Source organism: Ambystoma mexicanum, chromosome 3p, assembly GCF_040938575.1.
Source record: "Ambystoma mexicanum isolate Mex_15411 chromosome 3p, UKY_AmexF1_1, whole genome shotgun sequence".
Taxonomy (NCBI): domain Eukaryota; kingdom Metazoa; phylum Chordata; class Amphibia; order Caudata; family Ambystomatidae; genus Ambystoma; species Ambystoma mexicanum.
In genome coordinates, this window is record NC_090925.1 from 542,462,515 (window position 1) to 542,490,446 (window position 27,932).

General features: G+C 44.5%; 1 protein-coding gene across 4 annotated transcripts in view; it reads left to right on the top strand.

Moving 5' to 3' along the window:
* Positions 1 to 27,932, top strand: part of PTGIS (prostaglandin I2 synthase) — a 552,295-nt gene that overhangs the window by 327,014 nt on the left and 197,349 nt on the right. For all 4 annotated transcript variants that reach the window (XM_069651268.1, XM_069651270.1, XM_069651269.1 and 1 more), the window contains one exon: positions 23,209 to 23,363. In XM_069651268.1, coding sequence (XP_069507369.1) covers positions 23,209 to 23,363 — 155 coding nt within the window. The remainder of the gene's footprint in view (positions 1 to 23,208; positions 23,364 to 27,932) is intronic.

The following is a 27,932-nucleotide window of genomic DNA, read 5'->3' on the forward strand; positions in this document are numbered from 1 at the left end:
CATTTTTTACAGGTGACACAATTTTCCATGAATGCGGCTATATGTTCTGCCATATTTGGACAGAACCACTCTTCCCCAATGTGTGCGGCAACTACCTCCTTACCCAGATGATTTGGGTCGTGAAATTTCATGAGGGCAATCTGCAATAGTGCTGTTGGAATTATGAGTTTGCCTGTGCTCTCCTGTCGCCACAAAGTGTCAGTGGGGGATATTAAACATCCTCTTCTCACCCATAATTCATTATCCTTTACCGGTGTCTTTCCCTGAAATGACATTATTTGAGTGGCTGGCAAGGTATTATAGCCTTCCTTTAGAATCATATTGCGCACATGGATATGGGCAGTCACTTCATGGAAATATGCTGCATGTTTTGCTTCTGCTTCTGCACCTTTGTTGCCCCGGGAAACTAGGTCCTCCCCCTTGTGTGGGCCTGGCACTTCACCACTGCTATGGCTGCTGGGAGATGGAACACATCTATGAGCCTGCCCAATAGGGGTGTGTGCTGCACTGGTGTGCCGTCAGTCATCGTAAGCCTCTCGTCTGCTATTGGTACAGCCCAGAGTGTACTGTAGACATCATGCAGGCCGAATCTGAGTACACTGTGACTGCCTGGACCCTGTGTGCTTCTAATGCCATTATGAGAGCCACTAATTCTGCTGCTTGCTCTGAAAATGTGAAGGCAATCTCGCGTTTGCTGTTACTTCGGCTGTCCCGTCCGGCTTTATTCTCACCACTGCCATCCCCGTATGTCTTTCCCCCGTTGCCCTGTCTTTCGTTGAGTACCTGTCAATATTAAGTACTTCTTCCCCCTCAAGTGGCTTCTCCTCTACTTTGGGAATGTCATCATACTATTCCATGTACAAAGCACAGTCGTGCTATAGTTCCCTTCTTCCACTGGTTCAACTAGAAATGTCAAATGTCCACTATAATAGGCCAGTGGCTTGTGCCCTAGAGTAGTCATCTGAGTGAGTACTGCAGCCATCACCACTCCATATAGAATTTGTCATGGTAGTCTGCGATCCCTAACACTGGAGGAGTGCATATTTCTTTCTTCAGCTCCTCAAATGCTTCAGATCATCTCGTGCGACATAGCAACTTACCATCCCCTTCTGCTGATCACCTCTGCCCTTTCTGGAGTCACTTTTTGACCTTCCTGTGATATTAAATGTCAAATATATAGTACTTCCTTCTGATGATATTGTAATGTTGCCTTGTCCACCTTGTAACCCTTCAACACTGCTCCTCTCACTTGCTACAAATTAAGATTGTGTCTACATATTGTATGATGGAGCTCCCCATCTTGATGTTACTTACCAAGATCCATTTGGAGGATCCTATTAAAAATAGAAGGTGACTCACAGTACCCCTTTGGGAGTCTTGCGAGTTTCCACTTACGGTTTCTATATAGAAACAAGGTCAAATCCTGTGATTCTTTGTGGAGCAGAACATAGAAGAAGGCATTCTTCAAGTCTGTTATGTTGAAGTGGGTTGCTGCTGTCGGGATTCTACACAGAATTTTTGCTGGTTCCAGAACTAACAGAAATTCTTCTTCAACAGTTTGGTTCAAAGGACACAAATCCTGAATGAAACGTCACAACCCGTCTCTCAGATTTATTACTGGGTACACCGCAGTGTAACGATTCTGAGGGTACCAGAATGCCTTGCTTCACTAGCACAGCAATTGTCTCATAAATACCTTCATCTGCTTCCTTCCATAGAGGATACTGTCTCACCCTTGGCAGAATAGCGCATGGTTTGAGCCTTATCTTTACTGCCCCTCTGCCTTTTAGCAAACCCATGTCATAGGGACCACTGGTCCATAAGACGCTTAGTACGTGCCCCAAGTCTTCCTCGAGAAATGGGGGTGGTGCTTTTCGCAACAGAGCCATTCTCTGCGACACTCTCTCCCACTGCAATCACCATGCCCCATGATCGTCCTGTGTGGTCCGTCCCATGTAACACTATTCTCTGGTCCTTCACTAGAACTGCCTCGAGTTCTATTGGGATCACATTTCCTTCCTTTTCATCCAGGGGAATGTCTGGTCTGAATAAGAACTCATTGGGTATGCGTAGCAGTCTGCCCTATATTCCTGGGAACCATTCCATCAACACTTCCACTCCATAGTTAAACAGCTCGAGGTCTGCTGGCACCCTCCTCTGTACTGTCTGTCCACAATATGCCTGGCTGAGCTCCCTCATGCTCATGTAATGAATTCCTGGCATCAAGCACACTGTCCCTGGTCTGTGAATGAAATGGTCATGTTAAGTCAGCTCATCATGTCTCTACCCATCATGTTCACCGGTGTCTGTTGGGAATATAACAGTGGCATGGTCAGGTTATGTTCTCCTACAGGAAGTGGAAGTTTGTCAGTAAATGGAACCAAGCCAGTAACCCCAGAGAATCCCTGTACATTCATGGCAATGTATGACACCGGGTATCTTCCTTCCCTAATACAGGACGTAGTCGCCCCCACATCCATGAGAATAGAGAATGTCTTGTTACATAATGTCACCCCTATACATGGTTCCTCCGCCAGATTGGGTCTAACAGGTAGGATTGAACACATCAGGTATGTCTGTGGCTGTTCTATTGTGGGTATAATGACATTCATGTCCATGTGAATGGATTTCCCCCTACAACAGTCGCCCCCCCCAGCTTTTGCAAGGGAGTCTGCATCGTGGAGTCTGCATGTGTCGTGGTAATAATGTTCTGCTGTGCTGCTGGTGCCTGCTGTGCTGGTTGTGATGGCTGCATGTGTCCCTGTGTCTACAATGCATAATAGTCTGCTCTGACTGGTACGTAGGTTGGTGCTGCATTTCCCCATTCTGGTGCATCCAACCCATGTCCCTACACATTCGAGATATGTGACCCATTCTCCCACCCACCTAACAATGTAAGGGGGCCCATCAGTCTTTGCAGTCCCCCATGAAACCCCTATGGGCCCTGTTGCGTTGGATACCCAAACCCTCTTCGCTGAGGTGCCCCTCTACAACCCTCTGGCTACTGATTCATGTCACCTCACCCTGCAAAGACTCCCCCTGATATTTGTGGTCTGTTCTGCGTATGCTGAGTAACTATTCCCGCCCCACTCATTGCCATTGCCCCTTGTATTGTATCTATATACATAAAACATAGTTGTGTTTGTTTGTGGGTTTGTAAATGGCATTGATCTTGGGGCGGTAACTCCTTATGAAAACTGAGGTCTGGTGTCATGTATTTTGCATGGAATATTATTAATTTCATCGCTGTATTAATGCAACTATGTCTAGGGCAATAGGTCATCCCATTCCCGAGATAATTAATTTTTTGTTTTTTCGGCATTGCATTTTGTGGTGTTCCACGCGCCATCTACAGGTAATTTGCTAGCAAGTGCTCATCCTCATGCTGTCTGTGCTAAACTGGTCTTGTGTTTTTTTTTTCAAATTTCTTTAGAAGAGAGTTAGTCTTTCTTTTTATTGATTTGTTTTGCAATTAACAATTGAACACCAACTGTTTATTTACCTCTGATTTAAATTCTCATGTGAATATCATATTTCTATGCTTACTCTGAATGTTTGCAGTGTGTGTTTATCAGAGAAAATGACCATCACTGCTAACAACACTGCAAATAATCAGAGTAAGCATAGAAATATGATATTCATGTGAGAATTTAAATCAGAGATAAATGAAAATTTGGTGTTCAATTGGTGTTCAATTAATTAATGAAATTAAAATGTATCACATTTTTCCTTTGTGGCAATCAACAAAATGTGTTCATCTTTTTCATTGGAGTATGAAAAGGAAATCTGAAAATGGACAACTCGGACGAAACCGGGTACTTAAGCTAGTACTTTGATAATTTATTCTGCACTAACTTTGCTTCTTCCTGTTTTCTCACACTTCTTTCTCGCATTCTCTTGCATTAGCCTACAATAGTGCACTATGGTTAGCTGAATTTCTGACCATGGCTTAGCCTCCCTCACCACTAGTTTGTTCATCTGCTTGGCATAAAATTTGGTAAAATAACCCCACGGTTTTGTCTCATGGCTCTCTCGTCTTGAGAAGCCATCGCTCTTGAATCTTTTGAATCTATTTGAGTGGATTTTGCACGCCATAATCACGCTTATATCTGTGGTGTCTGGGTATTGCACCCTTAGAGCTTGCATAAGGCCACTCCTCAGTTATTGAACGGCGCACCCAGCTCTTCTCCATACATTGTCTGCTACCTCCCCAGGAATGGCTGAGAGTTAACACTTTATGCCTCCCACCGCTAATGTCATACCTGCTATCAGTCTTTCGAGCTCATGAATCCATTTCCCAGGCCCAGCAGTCAATGAAGGTAGATTGCATCTTAAATTGTCCTTATCCATTTGTTGCCACAGAATATACTGAGGCTGCCCACCACCCTTCTCCAATAATCATAAGTGGGTCAGTCATGTCCCTCCATCCTGTCTCCCCATATTCTTAGTGGCAGTTAAACCCCTTGTCATCTCTGTCCATTTCCATCCTGGCAGGGCCCTGAGCCTCTGCGCATACGGGGTAATATAGTTTACACTACGTAATTCATCCCTTGGATGTGCCAGTCGCCCTTAGCTTTCCTCCTCTTCCCTTTCCATGTCTTCTACACCTCCCCAAAATGTGTCTATATCAGGGCTTGCTTCCCTGGAGTGGCGATAAGGCCTTCCCTCTTCGTCATCATCAATACCCCGTCAATCCTCGTCTGACCCCATGGCCCCAATACTACTGTCACTGTCCCCTTCTCTCTCATCCTCAAAGCTAAGCCTCCTTAACAGTGGGTCTTCCTGCTGCTTTCCCTTGGCTCGATGTTTGATCCCGCATTCCCCCCTCGATGAGGGCCCAGTGCAACTTCTATCTGCCTGTTGGGCAGTGTGTTTCTCCTACTCCTTGTTAAGCTCCCCTAACCTTCTTTAAATTCCTTCCCCATCCTCATCTAAACATGCCAAAGCCATCTTAATCTCCACCACCTTCAGACAGAATCTCTTCATGTCTCATCTCTATCCCACTTGTGTCTCTGCTCCTCTTCTTCCTTGCGTCGGTGCTCTTTAATGAGCCGCTCGACTTCTAACCTCCTTTTCTCTTTCTTCATTCGCAATTGCTGGTCCCCCTCTTCTTCTGCTTTCCTCGTTGCTATGTCCTCTAGCTCCCTCTGTCTCCTCTTCTCTTTTTCTTCACTCTCTCGTGCTTCTGCTCACTCTCTCTTGTTTCGAAACCTCTCACTTTCCTCTTATTATTCCCTTTCCCTTTGATGTACTTCCTCCATTATCTCCGCCCATTATTTAGCTTTCTCCTCCGTTTCTTTACTACTCGGTAATTCCTTCCCCACATTCCCTGTCTCACTTGTGGCTTTCCAGTCCAATTTCTGTCCGTCTACCAATTCATTTGGAACTATCACTTATTGGCCATTGCTAAGCCCTATCTTCCCCAAGTCATTCTCCTGTAGCTTTGCTTCCACTCGCTGTGCTCCTTACATTCACTGCTAGTATCATGCGCTCTTTTACTCGCTTGCTTTGTGCCACTTAGTGTATCCTCGCCACTATACGCTAGAGGTGGGAAAGTGGAATTGGTGTATCGCACTGTGGCTTTTAACTTCTTTACTGGGTAAAATCGCTTAATTTCTGGTGCTGCATCCACATCTGTGGTTTGAAGAGGAGGATGGGTAGCTGAGGGCTGTTCATCTTGCATATCATGTTGACTCAGCATCCAATGCCTCTGGATCAAGTCCCCTTCCTCGGCCTGAAACATTTTCCTTAACTCTAATATGGCCAGTCACTTACTTAATTTGTTCCCCTTATAGGCTGCATGTAAATAAGTGGTCATATGTTGCTGCACACATTTGGAAAAGCGTTGGTCTTTGGGCCATGGCTTTGCCAACTTGCCCTCAGTCTCACAAGTCCATTCCACGCGATACTTAATCTTGTTAATTAATTTTGTCTTGATCCCCCGCAGGGGCTTGCGTAAGTGTTGAAGGGGTGTATCCCTCATTCGGGCACCTCATGTAACACTTGTCAATACTTTCTTGACCTCAAATTGGGATTTCGATGCCTCCACTTTACCTTACAATTTTGCAATTCACAAACTCAATAATCTCTCTCAAATACCATTTCTCCAAGTCATAACAGTGCAACAAATCTTTTCCTTAGCCTCTCCGGCTCACCACCAATGAAACAGGTATGCTCCACACACTTCCCCACTGCAGTCCTTCGCCCTGAAGGCTCAAACCACAACTTCACTCGTGTGCTTCTCATGCTCCGCCCCAATGGCACAACACTGGTCGTTAAAATCAATTAACAATCTAACAACTGAAATCGACCACTTTGTGTACAACTCAAATCCTATTAAACAACCTCGCAGGTAACGTCACCAATGGTTTATAGTCATAATGTCGAAAAAAAAATGTCGACAGACAAAAATGTCGAAAAAAAATGTCGAAAATAATAATGTCGACATCCTATACTTATAATGTAAAAAGTCATTTTTTCGAGAAAAAAAATGTCGACATTTTTTTTTTGACATTATGACTATAAACCCTTAAAACTATCAACCAACACCCTCCTGCAACCCCCCCACACCCCCCACCACCACCCTCCCACCCCTCATATGCAACACATTCTATTTATATATTTATTAATTTATTTATTTATTCAATAAATAAATAACCAAAAAAAGGATCATTTACTATGGAGGGGGTCCCCCCCAACCCCCCCTCACCCAACACCCCCCTGCCACCCCCCCACACCCCCCCAACCACCCTTTCACCCCTCATACTCAACACATACCAATTATATATTTATTTATTTATTTATTTATTCAATAAATAAATAACCAAAAAAAGGATCATTTACTGTGGGGGGGTCCCCCCCAACCCCCCCTCACCCAACACCCCCCTGCCACCCCCCCACGCCCCCCCAACCACCCTTTCACCCCTCATACTCAACACATAACAATTATATATTTATTTATTTATTTAGTCAATAATTAAATAAATAAAAATAGTATCATTTACTATGGGGGGGTCCCAACCCCCCCTCACCCAACACCCCCCTGCCACCCCCCCACACCCCCCCAACCACCCCTCATACTCAACACATCTTATATATATATATTTATTTATTTATTCTTACAATAAATTCAAAATTTCGAAAAATAAATGTCGAAAAACAATAATGTCGACATTTTTGTTTGTCGACATTATTGTTTTTCGACATTTATTTTTCGAAATTTTGACTGTCGACATTTTGACTGTCGACATTATGACTGCACACCGTCACCAATACCCTAGAGGAACAGCCTCGATGCCTTACCTTTCAACATATATATGTCCACTATTAATCACAAAAACACAATGACACACATGATATAACACACACACTGACATCTTCCTTCCTTACTAACAGCGTAAACCATTAAGTCAAATGGTCCCTCTTCTATAGCGTCGCCATATAGAAATGCATCTCAGAGAGATAAATTAGGAAACCATCTTCCGTGATATTAGCTAGCTTCTCCCGCTAAAACATATACACAAGTAAGCCATACATAATCATCCATGAACCAAGCTGAATTGCCTATCTCATAGGGAAACCATTTTTTTCCCAATGTCATTTCATCTGCAAGCTAATCTGACTATCTAAGCTAACCGCCCAAACTGACAGCCTAAAGAATGGGTAATCCTTACACAAAACAGAAAACCACAACATAGAACATCAAGCAGAACATTTCCTTTCCCTCACATTTGACATATAGCTGAGTCTATATGTACACTCTGTGGTTCACTGAAGCGCCTCCGACACCAAGTCTCCCACAACCTGCCACACTGCTGTCCGGTCTGCTAAGCGTCCCATGGGAATTGGGCAGGAATTCCCTCGAAAGACGGCTCCTGTCGACCTCTTCTCTTTTTCCTCACGTGTGGACTTAGGCATTGGTTTCCATGGGTCTCTGTGCAGCCCCTTCGGCATACGGCGGGATTAGTTGGTTTAATACTGAAAGGTCTTACCGACCATCCCTCTGCTACCACTTGTAGAGGCAAAGCAGGGGCTCTATAGCTATCAACGCAATTACCAGCATGGAGACACCCAGGCTCATCAAAATTGCCCACCGCAAGAATGGAAGACTCAGCCATAGGGCAAAGTTTACTGTCTTTGTTATCTAACATAATGACAGGGATCACACTAGAAAAACATGAATTCTCCAGAGCTCTTGTCTTCTGAGTGCGTGTCACCCGGTTTTATCCAGGCTTGATGTCACAAAACCAAGTTTTGTTTCCCAAACCTATCGGGCGTTTAGATTGGTCAGTTTAGGTGACCCATATGTGTGTTGTATAAGGGTTAATTCTACTGACTAGCAATATTTGGTATGGCTCTTCCTGGGACCACCTCTATATGTAACAAATACACTATTGCAGGGGTTCCATGTAATAATGTCGCACAAACATATCGCCATGCAAAAATATCGCCGAAAAATGGACGTTTTTTGTGGGGACATTATTGCATGGAACATGCGGGGGACACCCCTGCAACCCCCAAACCCTTTTTTTAAAAGTTTTTTATTTTTTTATTTTTGGCTGCCCCTATCCCCATACATATTGTCACCCATATACTATTGTGACGACCTTTTCTCGGCAAAATTATGTACGGCGACCATATATATGGGGATAATATTATCTGATACCATTGCAGGGCCATAGGGAGTCTATTGGATCCTGCAACATTGTATGTCTCCATTTGAAAGGTAACTCTGGATTGGGCAGAATGTGTACTCCCAGTCCTGGGACCCTGGATGGTCACCAGGCTGAGTGTACCTTTTCAAGGCGGTGAGAATGAACATGGCAATCAAGCATGTGCAAGCTAGGTATACGTATACTTTGGCGTCTTGCGGTTCAGCTTTGGTGAAGAATGTGAATATATAAAGAGATATGCATGTGTCCATCATCTACCTGCGTGAGACATAAACATGTTTTTTTGTGTCTATATGCAACAAACTAATGCATGTTTGTGTAACTTTCTGAATGGATGGCTATGTACTTCATGTCTAAGTGTGACTACGTCATGATGTCAGTGATGACATCATTGATTTTCTCGATTTGCAATCAGTCGACTTGTTCGATTGATGGCATATCCATCTCCTCCCTGTCATTGATTGGGTATGGTTTTAATGGCTGTCTGAAAGAGTAACGTTTCTCACATCTGTGATACATCGATGATGGCGGTGAAGGGCCTAAGAGTGAGGCGCATGTGTTGTGTCTCTGTCTTCAGGCTGAGAGTCATGTGGGGGTCATGAGGACCATACTTGGACCTCCATCTTCAAAGTCTTTTCTTAACCCACTAGTTTAAAGTCAAACCGGCAACTATTAAATAGCCTTTATCAGAGAGGGCACATTCATTCTCCATAGTTTCTGACAGTACTTCAGTCAGCACCAAGTCTATGCTTTTAGAGAGTGGAAAGACATAGAAGGCTGTGGGACAGACTCTTCATCCAGTCTGGCTTTCTATGTGTGTATCCAGGTCTCCATAAGATTTCAGAGCCTAATGCAGACCACAGGGTTGATGTCTATGTTCTCAAATGCAACTAGGTAGTGAGGAAGCTCTGCTGCAATTCTGGCTTGGAAAGCGGTCAGTTTAGCTATCTGTACTTATTCAACCTACTGTGTCCTCCAGCCAGTGTGCATTGTGAGCAGGTTTTTACCACTCCTGGTTTGTTGTCTCAGGCTATATGAGATGTCTCAATAACATACATGTGTGATTATTTACCTATGTCAAAAGGAAACAAGAATCTTATTGCCAAAGACTACAGCGGGAGGAAACACCAGGCCCAATACTTAGAAACCACAGAACAGATGTCTTCACAGATGAAGATTTGTGTGCAAGACAGCTACAGTCAGATGGAAGGAGTGGCATGCGGAAAGGTGGTGGAAACTTGATTCTGACAGTAGTAGTTGAGGGCTTTGCCAAAATAAATGCTTAATTGTGTTCTTCATCCTGGATGTTTTTGGCTCTTCTAACCAGTAGAGACACTCACTGAGTCCAAGAGCTGTGCTGACAAACTGCAGGTGTTATCTTAATATGTGTTATGTTATATTATGTTAATGGCATTTATATAGCGCACCTCTGCCAGTGGCCTGAACTCCTGGAGCTCTATTTCGCTCTACCAACCAGCATATGTGCACAACATCATATACGCACAATGTTACATTCTAGATGTCTTCAGTCTGGTTATCACCAACATTGTAATCTATGATCATTCTGCCTCATATTATCTGTCTGTAACTACCAGGTTGAGCTAACCTCCATGTCCTAATACTGCACTCACAAAGTGGAGCATCTGCCTCAATGTATTTGTCTCTACCAACCAGCAGAGGCACAAATTATTTTTTTCTGCACACTCTCAGTTCACCATGTCTCCCATTTTACTACTGTTTTGGCCAATTATCTAGGAGAGAATAGGATGGTGCAGGAGCATATGGTTCACCCACCACTAGCTTGTCATCCTGTTCCCCCTGACTGACAGAGGTCAGACAATGCACACAGTATGTGCAAGCATTCGTCATTACTCTCTCCCACCTGTTCTGCTCAAATGGAATCACCACCAACAGAAAGTTGCATCATTGTGGCAAAAGTTGGGGTAGCCCAGTGTCGAGGTGTGTGAAGATGACCCCCTCTCTATGGTATGCAGCAGACAGGCAGTTAGCATCCCACACCCAAAAAATGGAAGAGTCAAATAATGTGGCAAAGATACCGTTTTAATTACTAATACCCAATGATCTCCAGTTCTTTCTTATCCGGATACAGGCTCGCCACAGATTTCTACCTTACTATGATGTCACAAACAAATGATACATTGATCAAACCTAGTGGGGATATGATTGGATGAGTAGTAAGGTAGGGTATATTTTCTATATGGGATTAGTCTTCTAATTGTTTGTGATACCGAGTAACACCGCCTAGTACCACATACGAAAAGGATACACAGTGAGCATATCACCAGGGCAAATTACGAGTGGTTGCTGCAACACTGTTAAGGTGAATGTGGAAGGTGGGCAGGGACAGGTCAGGGGTCGCTTCTCAGCATTGGCAGGTTGGACGGTAACCTGCACATGAGCAACAATTGAAGGTGATGAGAACTGACCCACAGTGCTACGTGCCCCACCAAAGTTACCATTCCTTGATCCCTTAGGCCTCAAGGCAGGACACTGGGCTTTCAACTTAGTCCTATGTTGTATCTTTCATCCAAAGAGATGGATTGGAATGAAGGTCTCTGTCTGCTCTTGTCTGGCTCTAATGAACAGATGTTCTCTGCCAGCTGCAAGTCACGTACGTGGAGACAGTATTTCGAATGATCCTGTTAATTAATTTATATGAATTTTAGCTGATTTTACTATGGATGTTATTAATTTTCTGACCTCTGGAGACTTCTTCGATCTTCTTTCTCCTCAATGTCAGGTGTGGGCTGATGAGAACTTGACCTTCTGACAAAATGTGTTTCCTTGTTGATTTAGATAAAGTCATGTCCGCCGGCAGGGATCTTCCTTGTGTCTGTATTGTTCCAACTCTGGCTCGCAAGTGTCTTTATTCGCTAACCTTGACAATCTTATGCATTTGCATTTGCTAGCTGTGTTTTTCGAGCTTGGTCCTTCCACCAATTCAGCAAGCAAAGTCTTTCTGCTGTGTTATGGCATCTCATTATTTCCCATTCACCTACCGGGACTGTGTCCTCCATCTTGGTTTACATGACCACCCATTTCAGTTGCGTCTGACGCTAAGCAAGCATTTATATGTATTCTTGTGTGACTTGCATTTCAGCATAGGAGGGAGAGAGAGTATAGGTTTTCTATCCTAATGATTGTAATTGTGGTCTTCGTGTCTAATTGCTGTTTGACCTAGTGTTTGTGTATCTTCATGCTTGGATGCATTTGTGCTTTCTGTCAAATTTGCCTACATGTGTTGGCCTCAGCTGTGATGTTATGTGTCTCTTTCGTAATTACAGCTCATTTAGGGGTTCCATTACCTGCAGGGCTATTGCCTCAGTGACGTCATCTGGGTGGGGTCTGTACGGTTGTCTCAGGGAATAGAGTCTCTCCCATCAGCGTTATAGCAGTGGTGTGGGGGTAGATGCTATGAGCGAAGTGCACCGTTCATGTCTTTACCAACAAAATGGGAGGAGGGCTGCAGCAATTATGGACATGTTGATTTCCTCTCTTCACCTGAGTCAAAGGGGGATTGAGGACCCTTGCTCGAGTGTGAGCAGCGATTTAGTGGAGTGTCATCAGACATGCCCCTGGCATGTGAAATGCACACCTTTAACGCATTATTATTTAACAGCCTAAACTGCTTGTGCATCAAGGAGGTACCCAAAACACACTTACATGAGCTACCCAACTCTCACTTGATAGAGGTTGTATGTTACACTGGCAGCCTCCCAATGACAGTCACACCATGTGGCAAGCTGAAGTAGTCTCGCATGCATGATCAGATGAGCTGTGGTGTCATGGATGTGGTTATGTTTTTATCTGACTTGACCTGCTTGAGGAAAGCCTAAATCTTGTTTTCCCCCTCTCATGGGCATGCAGTGGTGATGTAGCGTGTGTCTCTTCCTCCTGAGCCATCTTCTAAAGGACTATTCTACCTCTTCCACATGGTACCATTTGGTTTCCTACAGCACCACCACCTAATTTCTCCTTCTGCCCCTTGTCTCCCTGCACCACTGTCGCAGGCTCTCCCTGCTGCTTCTGGAGTAATCCCCACCCCCTCAACTCCATAGTCAAGGTACTCACAATGCTTTTTTGCAAATACTTCTTGAATGACTCTGCTACTTTACCAACCTCCACCATATTGGTAGCCACATTCTTCTCCCCCTCATGCTCTGTCTCCTCCACCTCAATCATGGCCCTTCCCTCTTCAGCCACTGTCTCCCATTCCTTAACCACCCCAACAACAATCCCCATCCCCTCAAAAACTGCCTTCCCCACCTTAAGCTTTTTCTCAATCTGTCTGCCCTCCTCCTCATGCTCTGTCTCCCCCGCTCGCTGACTCCCTCATAGTCTGACAGAGAACTTGAGAATCTATCCAGCTCCTCAACTTCTTCCCCAGATCTCTCTCCTAGTGAAATATATTTTTTCCAAGAATTAATGTGCATATGATGCCTAATGTGCCTAAGTGTCAATGTGCAAAAATAAAAACAAGCGACAAGGACAAACACATGGATTCCCGCAAGACTCACGTAGTGGGAAAGGGTTATTAAAATACACAAACCATATGGTAGACAGTGGCCCTCATCATGTGTTTGTGGTCTGGAAATAAAGGTCCCGGTAGCAACTTACCAGCACCTTTTCCAGACTGCCAAACTATGGCAGTAACGGAACGGCAAAACAGAAAGGTGATGGCTGGAAGGTTTTGAATTAATCATAAACACGGGCAAAGCTCTGGGCAACCCTCCAGACCATCATTGTTCAGCCTGCCAAGCCATTACAGAAGGGGGAAAAACCGTATGCAAATCCGTCTTGGTCCTACCCCAAAAGGGTCAGCCCAGCCCGAACTGCTAGGTCACATCCCTTCTGCACAAGACCACAAGCATCCCCAGACATGTTTCAGCCTTCAGTAATGCCAGTGGTTAAGAATCATTCTAAACCTTCCAGCCAGCACCTCTTTGTTTTTGCTTTGTCACCCCGAGTGGGACGGGTATGCCCAGACATGGGGCCCGTGCCTTCTGGGCCTAGAGACCCAAGCTACTCCTCACTGATGAGCCCCAACAAGGGCGAAACATGTTTGGGGATGCTTGTGGTCTTGTGCAGAAGGGATGTTACCTAGCAGTTCGGGCTGGACTGCCCCTTTTGGGGTGCGGCCAAGCCTGATTTGCATATGGTCTTTCCCCTTCTGTAATGGCTTGGCAGGCAAAGAACAGTGGTCTGGAGGGTTGCCCAGAGCATTGCCAGTGGTTAAGATTCATTCTAAACCTTCCAGCCATCACCTCTTTGTTTTTGCTTAGTAAGGGAACGGCTACAAGCGGGTTGTACTGCCAACCTCGTAATGAGGCCCAGAGACGGGGGACAGGGCAGGAAGGTTTCTTGAGTTCTAAGGCTTCTCTACAAACACAGGAAAGGAAAGGCATTTGGTGTTTGTTTTTATTTTTGGGTGACACAAAGGGAGCAGGGGGAAGTGCAAGAAGAATATTTCATTGTTTTACTTTTTTAAAGGGCAGCACGGGTAACAATAGAACAACAAAGAGATAACTTAAAGAATACACACACAGGGAGATACAACAGGGACCAAGAAACACCAAAGAAAACCATTAACAGCTAACATTCGCCTCCGCACCATACCTAAAATCTCTTAGGCTTGCAAAAGGCACTGAAAAATGCATCCAAATCACCAATCTTTTAGCCTCTCCTGTCTACTCCTGCCTCGATGGCTAAACCTCTCCACAAAGAAAGCAGGAACAAGCTGGGCCTTTTAAAGAACCTCACAACTCGTTTTGACAGGCTCAGGGCCTAAGGTCTTGCAACTGATTGGCTGTGCCGCGAACCCTGCCGTGAGATACATGCATTTGGAATCCCACCCTTTCGGTCGGACCCACCCAGTAAAGCTTTGGCCTTATGATAAAGTTTATCTTCCAAACATCTTTAACTTTCAGAAGAAAACCTTTGGTTGACGTGACGTTATGTTTGTGGCACAAAAAGACAACAACTCACAAGTGCTTCGATTATGGTTCCTAACGGAGCCATGGCTCAACTTCTGCCATGAACTTCTTATGACACAACACACGCCATTTATTTATTTATTTATTGCATTTGTATAGCGCACATACAGCCCGTGGGCATCGAGCCGCTGATACTTGCAGGGAGCTTAGTTACAGGGTGGTTGCAGCTGGGAAATGCATTTACAGGTTTGTATATTGATACATTAGGGTGCAGCGTTGATAAGAGTACAAAATACAAAATACATTAAAGGTTTGTCAGGTTAGGCTGATGATAGTGGTGCACATTATGTGAAAATCACCATTTTCATGGCCTTGTGAAACGCCATGAGGGATGCCTCGCTTCGGATGGTAGGATGTAGGGCATTCCAGTGTGAGGGTTCGAGGTAGGGGAAGCTAGAGCCTTCTGCTCTAGTTCTTCTTACCAGGGGTGTTTTGTAGTCTTTCCAGGTGTTTAGTGGAAGTCCCTAGGAAGAGTATGTTGCAATAGTTTAGCCTTGAGCCAGTGATGGCTTTGGCTATGTTTGTACAATTCTCTTTGGCGGGAAAAGGCCTAGATGCGTTAATTAGTTTGGCATGGTAGGCTGCAGAGGCGGCGATTGCATTGATTTGTCTATTCATGGATAGGTTTGAATTCAAGTAGACTTCATCACAATCCAATGCACATACCCAGAGTACCTAAAGGCAAGTGGAATAAAAGGAGATACGGTAAAAGAGTAGTATCCTGAGGGGTTAGGCCCATCTTTAATTTGATTTGCAGGCCAACACAAATTAAAGCCCAAATATAACAAAGATCATTTTCAAGGGACTGTTGTCCATTTCAATGAGCACAATGTGAGATGACATTTAATGAGCAGTGCATGGTGGCCTTTGGGAGCACTAGCTGGTGAAATTGTGAGATTTTCTTATTTTGTGCTGCAACCTTAACATCGCTTTAACAAAGGTTTTTCCACTGAATATGTATTTACATGTATGCATATCATTTGTGCACATACGCGCATACGTCATCTGTAAAACCTAGACATGTGTTGAAAAATACCAAAACGGGTCTAAACATCATGGAAATAGATGTCAATGCCATTTTTAGCAACAGTTTTGGAAGAGTGGAAAAAACCTTTCCTCTAATGATATAGGAACTTCATAATGTGCTGTCAAACTGGTATTAAGGAAAGTGTGGTAGTGTGCATGTTCCAGTGCATCACAGCACTGAACGCCAGCCGATTGGGAAGATGTTATGTTTATATATTTATTGAAAAAAACATTTTAGCAATTTATTTATGATAAGACCTCCAACCATATTACGATGTTACGCATTTTGACTGAGCAATTAGACTGTGCGTCAAGAAGAGCATCCTCCTGGGCCAAACATTTGATGGAACTCAGCTTGGAGTCAGATGTAATTCCTATTCTCTTTTTTTTTCATTCGCCTATAACATGCAACACTTGAGCTTAATCAATTCTGGGTATGGGGGCGGGAGAATACTTTTTAGAATACTACACACGTTTTAAAGAAGAGTAAAAGATACAACTCCCTTCCTGAAGGCAAATGCAGTGGATAGGCCTTTTAGTATCTGGGGCGCGCACAGAAAACCTCTGATCACCCCTGCTTTTGCCCCAGGCTAGTTGCATAAACAATAGTGGCAGGTTCGAGGATCTCAGAAATTATTAGGAGCTAGAGGGCCCAGTCTTTTTCTTCTATGGAACCAGGTCATACAAGCACGGAATAGTAGACAAGGTTGGTGAACAGGAAATAAATAAGGAAGGAGCCAATGCTGGGAGAATCTGAACTTCTGCGACTGCGACAAACCCTGCTACTACAGTTCAAGGTTCAAATGTAAGGTGTCATTCTCAGCTGATTGCAGCATTTGCATCCAGGAGGTTGATTGCTCTGCCTATAAGGAGTTCCTGTGATGCAATTTCGCGTTTATCAGAGCCCCTATGATCCGAGTGTTCGGACTGAGGTCAGAGTTCCAGGTTTTTTTTGCTGAGTTTTTTGCTGCTGATCTTTGGCCCAAAAAAACTCATAGAAAAATATGGGAGCAGGAGGTTAAAGTTATATAAGGGGTACGGAGGTGTGGGGAATAGGTAGCAAATGAATGGAAAGTAGGGGATTAGTGACCTCCAATTTAAAAAAAATAAAAATGAGCGTACTTTTTTCTGCCAAAAATCGGTGGCAAAAAACTGAGACAAAAACCTGGCGTTAGAATATCACAGAACCGAGTAAAGAGGAGATGTGGGGTATGCTCCAGGCGTTCACAGCAACTAGCCAGCACCAAGAAGCACAACTTCTGTCTGGGTGGCATAAATATTCTGGCCAACTTGTCCTATCAGTTCCCTACCAGCAAAAGCCTGTGTGACACACAGCAATCTCCCCAACCAGCCACCGACAATTAGATGAATGTGCTTCTTATGTGCGTAGGCTACAACAAAAAAGAAGTCTAGAGGTCCAAAAAAAGGTATCGGAAAATGGCGGTGGCGAGCAGCATAACAGGCGAAAAGGAGGTTATTTTGTGATGTTGCTTTGTGGCTGCAATGCCATCATTCTAAGATGACAGATGTTGTTCTCTTTTTAAAAAAATCCTCAAGTAACATTAACATTTTAAAAAAGAGTGCATGGTGAGTGGGAGAAGATTTTGGAGAGCTTTTTGAAACAGTGCCAGAGAGATGCTGATGGTGATGTTAATGCTAGGCTGGGTGAATTGTGACAGAAGGCATCTGCAAATAGTTGCGGGTCTGGCCATCAAAATGCGGGTGAGCAACGAATAATTAGCAGGTACTTGTAGGCACAAATTATTGGGGATTCCCCGACCAGAAATCCATTTTTTGTTTTAAAAGAGCCTCTGCTCACAGGGGTGTGCATCATTTACTCTAGCAAAAACCCCACTACCACTAGCATCCGGCCTTACTTATCTTATCAGTATCATCAGCGAGCACGGCCCGCTCACAGTAGAATCATGGGGTAAACATAGAAGAAAGACTAACTCCAGCAATGTTTATAGCATGAATATATCAGGGGGTAGTTCTTCCATGTTTACTCTGCAATAGTGAAGACGGCGTGGTCCCTGCTTTCTGCTGACAGAACAAGTGTGCCTATCTCAGGTGTGGGCAGGGGTTGAATGCTTAATGTAATACAAAACACTGCCTTGCGGTGGGGATCAGGAGGTTGGCCTTGCCCCACAGGGTTATAAGAAATGAAAACAAAAAGAATACATGCCTATGTGTAAGAACCAGTGACACTTGTCTGCAATAAAAGACATGAACTATGTCCTTTCGGCATGAATGCATTTAGTATTTCCTTATCTGGATCAAATCCACTGTTTCACTTATTATTATTATTTCTGTTTCTGTCATTCAGTCTCATGCAAAAGCCATTGGAAAGAAAGTATGATGGTGCCTTTTAAATTATTTTAACATAAAGTCCATAGTAGTGGTTACCCACTTAACCTTATTTATTAATAAAGCTCAGCCAGGAACCTGTACCAGGGCTACCCGCCAAACACACACTCTTTGTTATCCATGGCATCTCTACGCAGATATGTCCAATTTTAGTAAATCAACTTAATTAATATGTTATGTCATGGACCATGATTTAAGTAGTCAAAGATCAAACAATGCTACATGAATCTGATGTTGTTTTATTTCATGCTGGGAATCAAGAATTTCTTTGGACCTAATAAGGACTTTTGATCTCCTTGTTCTGTGGAAAAAAACATTATTTTCTATTGCTGTATTCTAAATCGTAGTATTATTGTATAAGTGGAGATTGGAGAGATAGTCACTTTTTTAATGTGTTCCTACCATTGTGGATTTTGTGCCTATAGTTAACATGTACGCAAGGATAGAGCTCCCATCTCCAAGTTTCACATATTGGCCCTCATTCCTAGATTGGAGGTAGATATGGCGCTATTTGTGCCATGGCTGCCTCCAATACCGGGTCCGGCACCGGTCTGGTTGAATGGGGACTTACCGGGTCATTCCGACTCTGGAGGACCCGGTAAATCCCCATTCACCAAACCATTCCCCATACCCATTTGAGTCCCCATAGGGCTCAATGGGTAAGGGGAAGGCGCTAATAAAGGGCACGCGAATAGCAGGCCCGTTATTAGCGCCCTGGTCCCTTAGTGGGACCCGTAAAGGACGTGTGGTTAGACCACAAGTCCTTTACGGTTCCCGCTAAGGGACCTCGGAATTAGGTGGTAAGGGATTACCAGCACCGGTCTCCTTACCGGTGCCCGGTATCCCTTACCGCCCACCTCAGAATGAGGCCATTGTGAAAAGTGTGGGGCAAGACATTTCAGTGCGGCCAGTTCGGCGCGGCTCAATTTAGCACAAACGTTTGGCAATACGACCTGTTCTGCCGTGACTTGTTCAGCATGACCAGTTCGGCACTGGGATCTTTTGGCACAAGCATGATTTGGCACGACAATGTCACTATTTTAATTACAAATCAAAAAAATAACAATTGGTACTGTCGGGAACGCTGGCCAGTAGGACTGCGAGGCCGAAGAGTTAACCACAAAGCCATAGCGATATTATCGTTTTCATCTGCACAAGTTACACATTTTAACCCCGGTCATTTCATAAGGATACGTTACGCTCGTTGCAAGCTTTGGTTAACTCTTCGGCCTCGCAGTCCTGCAGGCCAGGGTTTGCGACAGCACCAATTCTTTATTTTTAAAAGTAATTAAAATAGTGACATTGTTGTGCCAAAACATGCAGGCGTCAAAAGATCCACGCACCGAACTGGGCACAGCAAAATGGGTCATGCTGCCAAACGTCCGCGCCAAACCGACCCGCGCTGAACTGGGCGTGCCGAAATGAGGTGTACCGGAAAAGTGCAGCAGCGACTTTTTTTAGTAGGTAACCTGGCACTGTCGATCCGTGTAACCCCAGTAAAAATATTAGTGATGCAAACCTCTCAATCTTTTGAGTCACACTGACAGCTGAAATCGGATTTAGTGGGAGATATCTTGTTGAAATGTATGGACAGGTCTAGGCTGGCCTTCTATATGATCTGACTCTATGGCGGGTGACACTCTCCGTAGGCGTGTGAGGTGTCCAACACTGACGTGTTCATTGGCCCCCAGCATCGATGCGGGTACTGGGAGTTGAATTCAGCATGACTGGCTTAAAAGGGCTTGTCATGCTGAAAATAGCAGTATTTAGGTAGAGACATGTCAGGCCAGTCCAGATGGATGGCTATATACTGGGGACATGTGTATTTTGAGGCAAAGCCCAGAATGGTGCGAAATTAACTCTATGTGCACTGTACATTAATTCACCTGGGCCCCGGGGAGTGGTGGGACACTGCTACACAGCTATGTGTGCATCCCATATATGAAAACATGATGCACGCATAAATGCAAGGGCTCACCAAGGTGCATGCAAATGTATTTGGGGGCAGGTGGGGAATATGAATGTACACAATTAAGGCTGATGTATTTAAATGGAATATCTGATCCATCCTATCAGACCCTCTTCACACACACCTTTACCTTTTCATATGGATGTGATTGTGAACTTTCTAAAATGTGCGAGCATAGTCTTTGTGATGCAAATTGGTCCCATCGTGTGTTTTGTGATATCAGTCCACTGGCCCCAACTTATTTCAACTTTTTACAGGAGCCTCACTATATGTTGGCCGGTCTGGAAATAAAGTACAGGTAATAACTTTTCTGGACTGGCCAACTATAGGTTTTCCAGTAGGGTGGAGGATTTAACTCCAGCTCTGAGCTGGAGGTATTTATGCCACCCTACCTACAGAAAACGGATGGTATTTTACCAGCTTGGAAATACCAGTGCCTGCAATACCGGCAAATTCCTCCATGGAGTCCAGTGGGACTCCATGGAATGGGGATTTACTGGCGTTTCCACCACTTGGAATCTGCCGGTAATTCCGTCAGACCAAGTGGTGGAAACAATATTACAATGTTGATGGTATCCCGTCTGTAATAACGGCGGGATACCAGCAAACTTGTAATTAGGCCAAAAATGTATTTTATCCCCTTGAAGCAAAAAATATGCACAAGCCTGGGTAGTGTATAGAGCCCACCAACCACCATACTGTTAAATAGGGTACTGGGGCACACTGAGGAAGCCAAAATTGCTGTCCCCATGCCTCCATGCAGGGATTAGCTCATTAGTAGCAACACAAACATCCATTACTACTTTTCCAAGAGCTGGCGTGCTTTCTACATATTCGTCTATGCACACAAAATACATTACCTCATTTTGTAAACAGTGCACAATCCTAACCTCCCCGAATTACCTGACACTTTTTGGGAAGGAAATGAGCCTTTGCCACCTCCCTAGGCATTTTAGAGTGAAGCAAGTCCCATAGATAGATGTGCAATGTACTGGGGGGAGGGCCGTGCAAAGAAACCTGGCACAAACACAATATTGCATGAATTATAGACAAATAGACTTAGTGCAGGCATATAAATGGACGCCATTTTGTAGTTATGGTACACATATTCAGTCCTGCATGGCCTTGCGGTAAAGGTAGTCCCGGCTGAGAAACCTGACCAGGCCCAAGCGCAGAGGGCAGACAAACCTGCACTGCTAATTCCCATAGCAACTTCCCTTTGTTCCTTAACTGTTGCAATCACTTGTAACCCAGAGAGAAATGTGCCCTCCAAAGCCATGAGACAGCACCGGACTCCTTGCTGTGCACATTCATCACAGCCAGGCAAATAGCAGACATCTAACCTCCCCAGCCCATCAGGATTAATGGCACCCACCACTGACCCAGTCCATGAAGCCCTGAATTCCGCGATAGTGACTTCAGACCACCATCCATAAAACCATGGTCATAAAAGTTCTAAATGAACACAACCATTTCACCTTATTCCATAAATACACCCTTTGTAATACGAGGTACAGGGAGGAATACATTATAGTTCAAAACAAGGGTGGAAGCCATGGGTGCAGTGAGTGCGATATGAGCCAAGCACAGAATGTGTGGGCCAGCATGATCGTGTTCCTCCCCCTATGCAAGTCCCCAAGTTGCCCAGGTGCATGCCATAATGATTTGGTAGTATTATCTTGCAATAGTAACTCTGTAATAACAACATGTCACGCGCCTGACCTTCAGTCCCTGGAGAGATGAGCCCACCTGACCCCATGTGAGAGAAGACAGACGGGCAAGACTGGAACGAATCGTAACCTGGCATCCCCTATGGAGCAGGCCCATGTATAGGGTCTCACCAACTAGCCATGCACATTTTTACTATACGGTGATGATGCGGTGATAACTTATAAGCTCATGTGTGTATCACTGGAGCCCTGAACGTTCACGAGCAGCATAGTTCTTTGCTTGCACCCTTACTTTTTGGACGGTTAAAACGTGCTAACCTTGCAAGAAATCTCTTGGCCTTTTTTCCCTAGCAGGTTGCATTTTTTCTGGCATAAGCGTACAGGGGCATGCCTTCACACTCTCCAGTAGCTTGAGGGTAAATTTGCTGCATTCGACAGTAGCTTCCCCAGTTTCTGTTTTGTCTTTGGTTATTAAGCGTGCCTTCAGTGTGACTTCATAATCCAGGAAAGATGCAGCTCTGCTGCGCTCACTTATGCCAACACTGTCCAAATAATCTCTCAATGGTATTGGCTAGAATAAATAAGAAAACATAATACCATTTATCTTTTATAAAGCACACATGACAAAATGAGTTGTCTTTAGGCACTTTATAAAACATGTGATAATGGCTAAGTAGCATTGAATTTATTGATCTGATAAGGTTGAAGTCGGGCGGCCACTCTGCCAGTACTTGAACATGCAACTGACTGAGCTGTTTTACCTAAGACATGTGGCGCTGTAGAACGAAAAAAGAAGCAAAGGCCCCAATTGGCACCAATTCCAAACTCCTTTATACTCCTCCTGGGTAGTCTACTGCATAGGCAAAACTGCTGGACTTTTTTATATTCTGTTCTAAATCATTATTAGGAACACGTTTATTTCACTTTGCTAAGAATGTTTACTTTTATATCAGTTTATGATAATCAAAAAAACATCCGTTGGGGTTTACTGCCCAACACAGGCTAGTAGGAATCCTTCGAGATTGACCGTATCGTATAGTCAGTATTGGAGTAAAACAAACAAATAGGGTTCTATTGCTAAATGTAGCAGTTCAAATGTTTTCTAAATCATTTGTCTCTGTCTGAGATGTGGATCACTCTCCCGACACCGTATTACCTTAAGCAAGGCCATATCGTGACATACTGCAGTATGCTTCTTGGCAGATACGTTCGACTTCAGTTGGGAGCTGTAACAGTTGGGAGCTGTAACAGTTGGGAGCTGGAACAGTTGGGAGCTGTAAGTGGCACTTCCTCTTTGGACCATCAATGTACAGCTTGATATATTCCCTGCTCCCATTCTTCTTGTCTTTTCCAGTCTGAAAGTTCTAATATGATAACATTCTTTTAGAGCATATGATGACATATTGGACCAACACACCTGCAACATTGCCTGCCATGCATAAGATGCCTTCGCCACATCTGCAGCTTTACCTCTCTGTGATTCTCCTCAGAGCTGGCTTCCTGACCCTCTTCGGGAATGACTCGGCGAAGTGCGATGATCCTGCTCTCCAAGCTCAGGATAGAGAGCTCTCCAATGACGTTTATGAAGGATTCCAGCAACTGGACAAACATCTCATGAAGGCGGCACGATGCACGCTGACAACAGGTTGGTCACTGAATGCCCGTGATTTTGTATCCCTGTGTGAGATGTGACCATCTCTGCCCGCTTTTGTCTTGATTCACATGTTTTGCAATGGGTGAATGGTATGTAGGGTTCTTGGGGTTTTATCATTTCCCTTGCATTGCAAGCTGCCTTTTCTGGGCTGAGGAGTATGTGGTGTTCATAGGCCGAATCATACAACATTATTTTATTTTATCTATTTATAAATGCATTTCTTTTTTCTTCCTGCATAGCACACACATTCCGATGCTAGAGCGGATTGCCAGGGAATCATAAGGGAGATAGTGAACAGTGTAGGGCGCGTAAAATCGCTGTGCAAGACAAAATACAGGGTTCTTCAAATTGATTGCGGCATTGGAGGCAAAAGAGGAATGGGAGAGAGTTTCATAGGATAGTAAACAGGGTCCCTCCTTCCTTTTACCATGGCACTATGTTGCTGAGGGCCAAGACGGGACTATCGGTAGATGCTGGTGATGTCCACCATTTTAGGGTTGTGGGCGTTATTAGTGCATCCCTCAGGACAGTGTATGGGCACATTGTTTTTGTAACTGCACAGAGGTTTGCCGGGCAGAGGCTACTCTCAACCCACCAAAAAACAACATGTGTGCCACATTTTCCTGTAGGTGAGCAGAGCAGTGTATAGGTGTTCAATCAGTGGCTTGCTGTCTGATGAAGTTGAAGATATTTGAGCATGTACCACCAGCAACTCAAGTTCTTCATTGGCTTCCAGGTTCAGAAACATAGATTTGAAGACCTTCGGCCTTATTACGAGCTTGACTGTGTGGTAAAAAGAAACAGTGGTAATGCACTGGTGACAGTTACCACTGCATAACGACCACATTACCTAACCACTAAATACAGGTTTGGAGGTAAGGCAGAGGAAACACCTCCAGCAGAACGCTGGAGGTAATTCCTCTGCTTTACCACCCCAAACCAGGCAAATCGGCAGTATTACTTTTGTTGGTAATACCGCCAAAATCCTCATGGAGCCCTATGAACTCTAATTAATGGGGACTAACACAGCCTAGCACCACTTGTAATCCGGTGGTAATACCGAACCAAGTGGTGGTGAGGTAATACCATTTGGTGGTATCTCAATGGTATTGAGACCAAGATACCACCAAACTCGTAATGAGACTGAAGTTGTGTCTCGTACATAAGGCTACAGGGGTTTGCAACCTGCAGCTCTCCAGATGTTTTGGACTACGACTGCCAATATCACTCACTGGTAGCTATGCTGGATAGGGCTAATGGAGGTTTTAATCCAAAACATTTGGAGAGCTAATGTTTACAGACTCTGCTGTGCACACCCAATGCATTAGAGTTCTTTGAAAAAATGTAGTCAACAAAACACTGGTTGAATTGCCTGATCAGCTGGCCCCTTTTTCCTAAGGACACCCAAATACAGGATGGCCACCCGCAGCATCTCTCCCCTATAATCCACCTTGAGTCTGTTATGTCCAAGAAAGAAGCCTTCTTTTCCCACTCTACATACATTTCCTGTCCTCAGTTTCTGCTCTTCTTAGACCTATGATGCCTATTGGGGGAAAAATGTCCTTATAAACGTAAAAAATAGAAACAGAATAGTCATAGAAACAACAGCGTGCATCCAAACGGAACCATCATGCACATATAAAACACGCATGGTGAAAAACCTGCAAGATTTAAACAACAAGGTACAGATTTACAGACAAGCAATTACAATAGCCGATATATTTTATTTCATGACTTCTGTGCACCAACCTTGTACAATGATTTTTCACTCCGCTGCTCTCACCAAAAAAGAGCATAATGTGTTATGGATTCACAGAAAAGAACTTACACATTTGGAGAGGACGTTAATAGCCCCCGTTTTCACAAGGAAGAGGAAAGGCACATCAACAAACCACAGGAAGCAGAGCCATGATTTTCTGGCCGCCGAATTCCAGCTATAAAACATGGAAAAATACCCCATATTTTCCTGACATGCACCATTAAAATGTCTAGTATCTGGACCCCCGCGCAATCTTGGTTGCTCAAGGGGAGCAGATTAGGCTTCAGCTCTGTAAGGCAGCAGCCTCACTCTCGGGTGAGAGAAGCATTTGACTGGTAAGGCTGTTATAAAGGTTGAATTAGCACACACGTATGATCTGCGAGATGTAGCACCAACAGCATGTCTCCTGCCCGTATTGCAGAAAAAAGGGGAGGCTTATATTCAAACGTGAGTTTGAATATTCAAATGCAAGTCAATGGGCCTCATTACGAGTTTGGTGGTAGCTATGCCATTTTTACTGGCATGGCTATCCCCAAACTCTGGTCCGGGTCCCGAAAAATGCGTCCCCGGTAATTCCCATTCACGGGACCTGGACCCGGTACGCCCCATAGAGCTCAAATGGGAATGGGGAGGATGGTAGCAACGATCCCGTTAATGACGGGACCTTTGTCACTACCCTGTTCTGCTAGCGAGTGCCAGTTTGCACATCTGATCTGACCAGGTGTACAGAGCAGCCCCGCGAGCAGAACTCGTAATGTAGCGGTAGAGTGATAACGGCACCGGCAGCACTACTGGCATCGTTATCACTCTACCACCAGGGTCATGATGCGGCCCAATATCTTTGCAATAGAGCAAAGGCAGATATCTCCTTATGGCACCTGACCTCCTGCTGTCTGCGTCTGAAAGCCTGCAAGATAACCAGAACAGAGCTGGGGGAGGGCAGAGGAATGTTACTGCTAAAGGGATGCAATTCTACTTTAACGTTGCCATGGATTCCATTCAGGGTTGCCGCACAACATGTAGAATATTAGTCTCACCGGCTGCCACCTCATGCAAGATAATGATAATGATGTGTTATTTATTTAGCGCCTTAATCCAAAGCACTTTATAGAGCACATATTTACATACAATGGGCCTCATTACACGGTAGGCGGTAAGGGTTTACCGGTACCGGTAGTTTACCGGTACCGGTAAACCCTTACTGTCTTACTACGAGGTCCCTTTGCGGGTTGGTACATTAACGCCTGCTTTTAGCAGGCTTTAAAAAACGAACCCGCAAAGGGACCGGGGTGCTAATTACGGTACCGCAATTTGCGGTACCGTAATTAGCGCCTTCCCCATTCCCATTATGCCCACGGGGCAAAAATGGGAATGGGGAAGGGCAATGGAGGAAGGAGGAATTACCGCCTTCCCAACCTTGGAATAGGGCGGTAATTCCCCTTTCCTCCAAGGCGGTACCGGTAAATTACCGGCATGTACCATGGCGCTAACAGCGCCATGGTTTACCGCCTACTGTGTAATGAGGCCCAATGTCACCTATGTGAGATCACAAAAAGTGACCCATTCATTTTAAATGTCAGCTTCGTGTAAGGCGAACAGGTTTTAAAAATAAAAGATGCCTTTGCAAGAGTTCTTGCCCCAACAGTGACGGCCTGATGGCCCTTGAGCTCTGCTTAGTAGATAACAGTCACCCCTGCGACAGATTGCATTTGTGTTCAATACACCCAAAAGTCTTCACTTTCCTATGCATTAGACACGATCTAATAAAGGTTGTTTGGCATATGATTTGTGAGCTGCAACACCAACATCAAGGCCTCAACCCATACAGCAACTCTGGAAGGTTAAGCATTAGCATGTGCTTTGAATTACTAGGCCAAGCCTCCGCTCAAAGAACCCATACCTGGTGGGAGTGAGTAGCACACATAGTTCATCCTGAGTTTCTGTTCTGTGTGGGAGGAGGGTAATCTCAGGAAAGACAAGAACGTTTATGCATGACATGGTTTTAAATGAAAGTTCAGCCAAAGGCCCGGTTGATAATAGCAATCTCGCTGCCAAGGTCTGCTAATTTTATGTGCAAATTATATCACTGGTCGCTCTTAAGGAATATTTACATTGGCCATTGATAGGAATATGCGTGCATATACCTAGCAAGAGCAAAACAGAGTCAGACACAGAGACCAGAGGACTGTGCTCGAATATCTCCTCTTTTTGGGAAACCCGCTCACAGGCACAGTAAAGAAAGTAGGCAAGGAAACCTTGTGCGCCTAACACTTGCCGTCGAGATCTTTGCATAATCAACAGGTCCGAGGTTTGCACCCTGAACAAGCCTTCCATCCTTCTGTAGCCAATACAATGTGTACCATTCGCAGGACCCCTAATTTTAGTTTGGGGTATTAGGTGACCCTTGCGCCACTGATAAGCTGAAACTATTGTTTTAGAGTACAGATAGGGAGAAATGGCATATGCGGATGGACACAAAGCTTATAGGTGTTGTTTGGTTATTTGGCCACCCATAGAATGGCCTTGCTAATCCCCGTGGCCATTCCCACCCAGTTCCTGCCCCACCCCGCCGAAAAGACAACATCATGGGAACTATTTCAACTTGCTTTACTCAATCCTTACCATCAAACAGTGGTTTTTCAAAGCCATCTACTGAGAGTTAATGATTTAGGGCCTGATTAATTTTATATATTGTTTAGTTTAGTTTAGTTTTTAATTTTTATAGCGCGCTTAACCCAAATAGGGACTTTGCGTGCCGAACCACGCGCAAAACCCCATTTGTTGATTCATGGAATCATCTG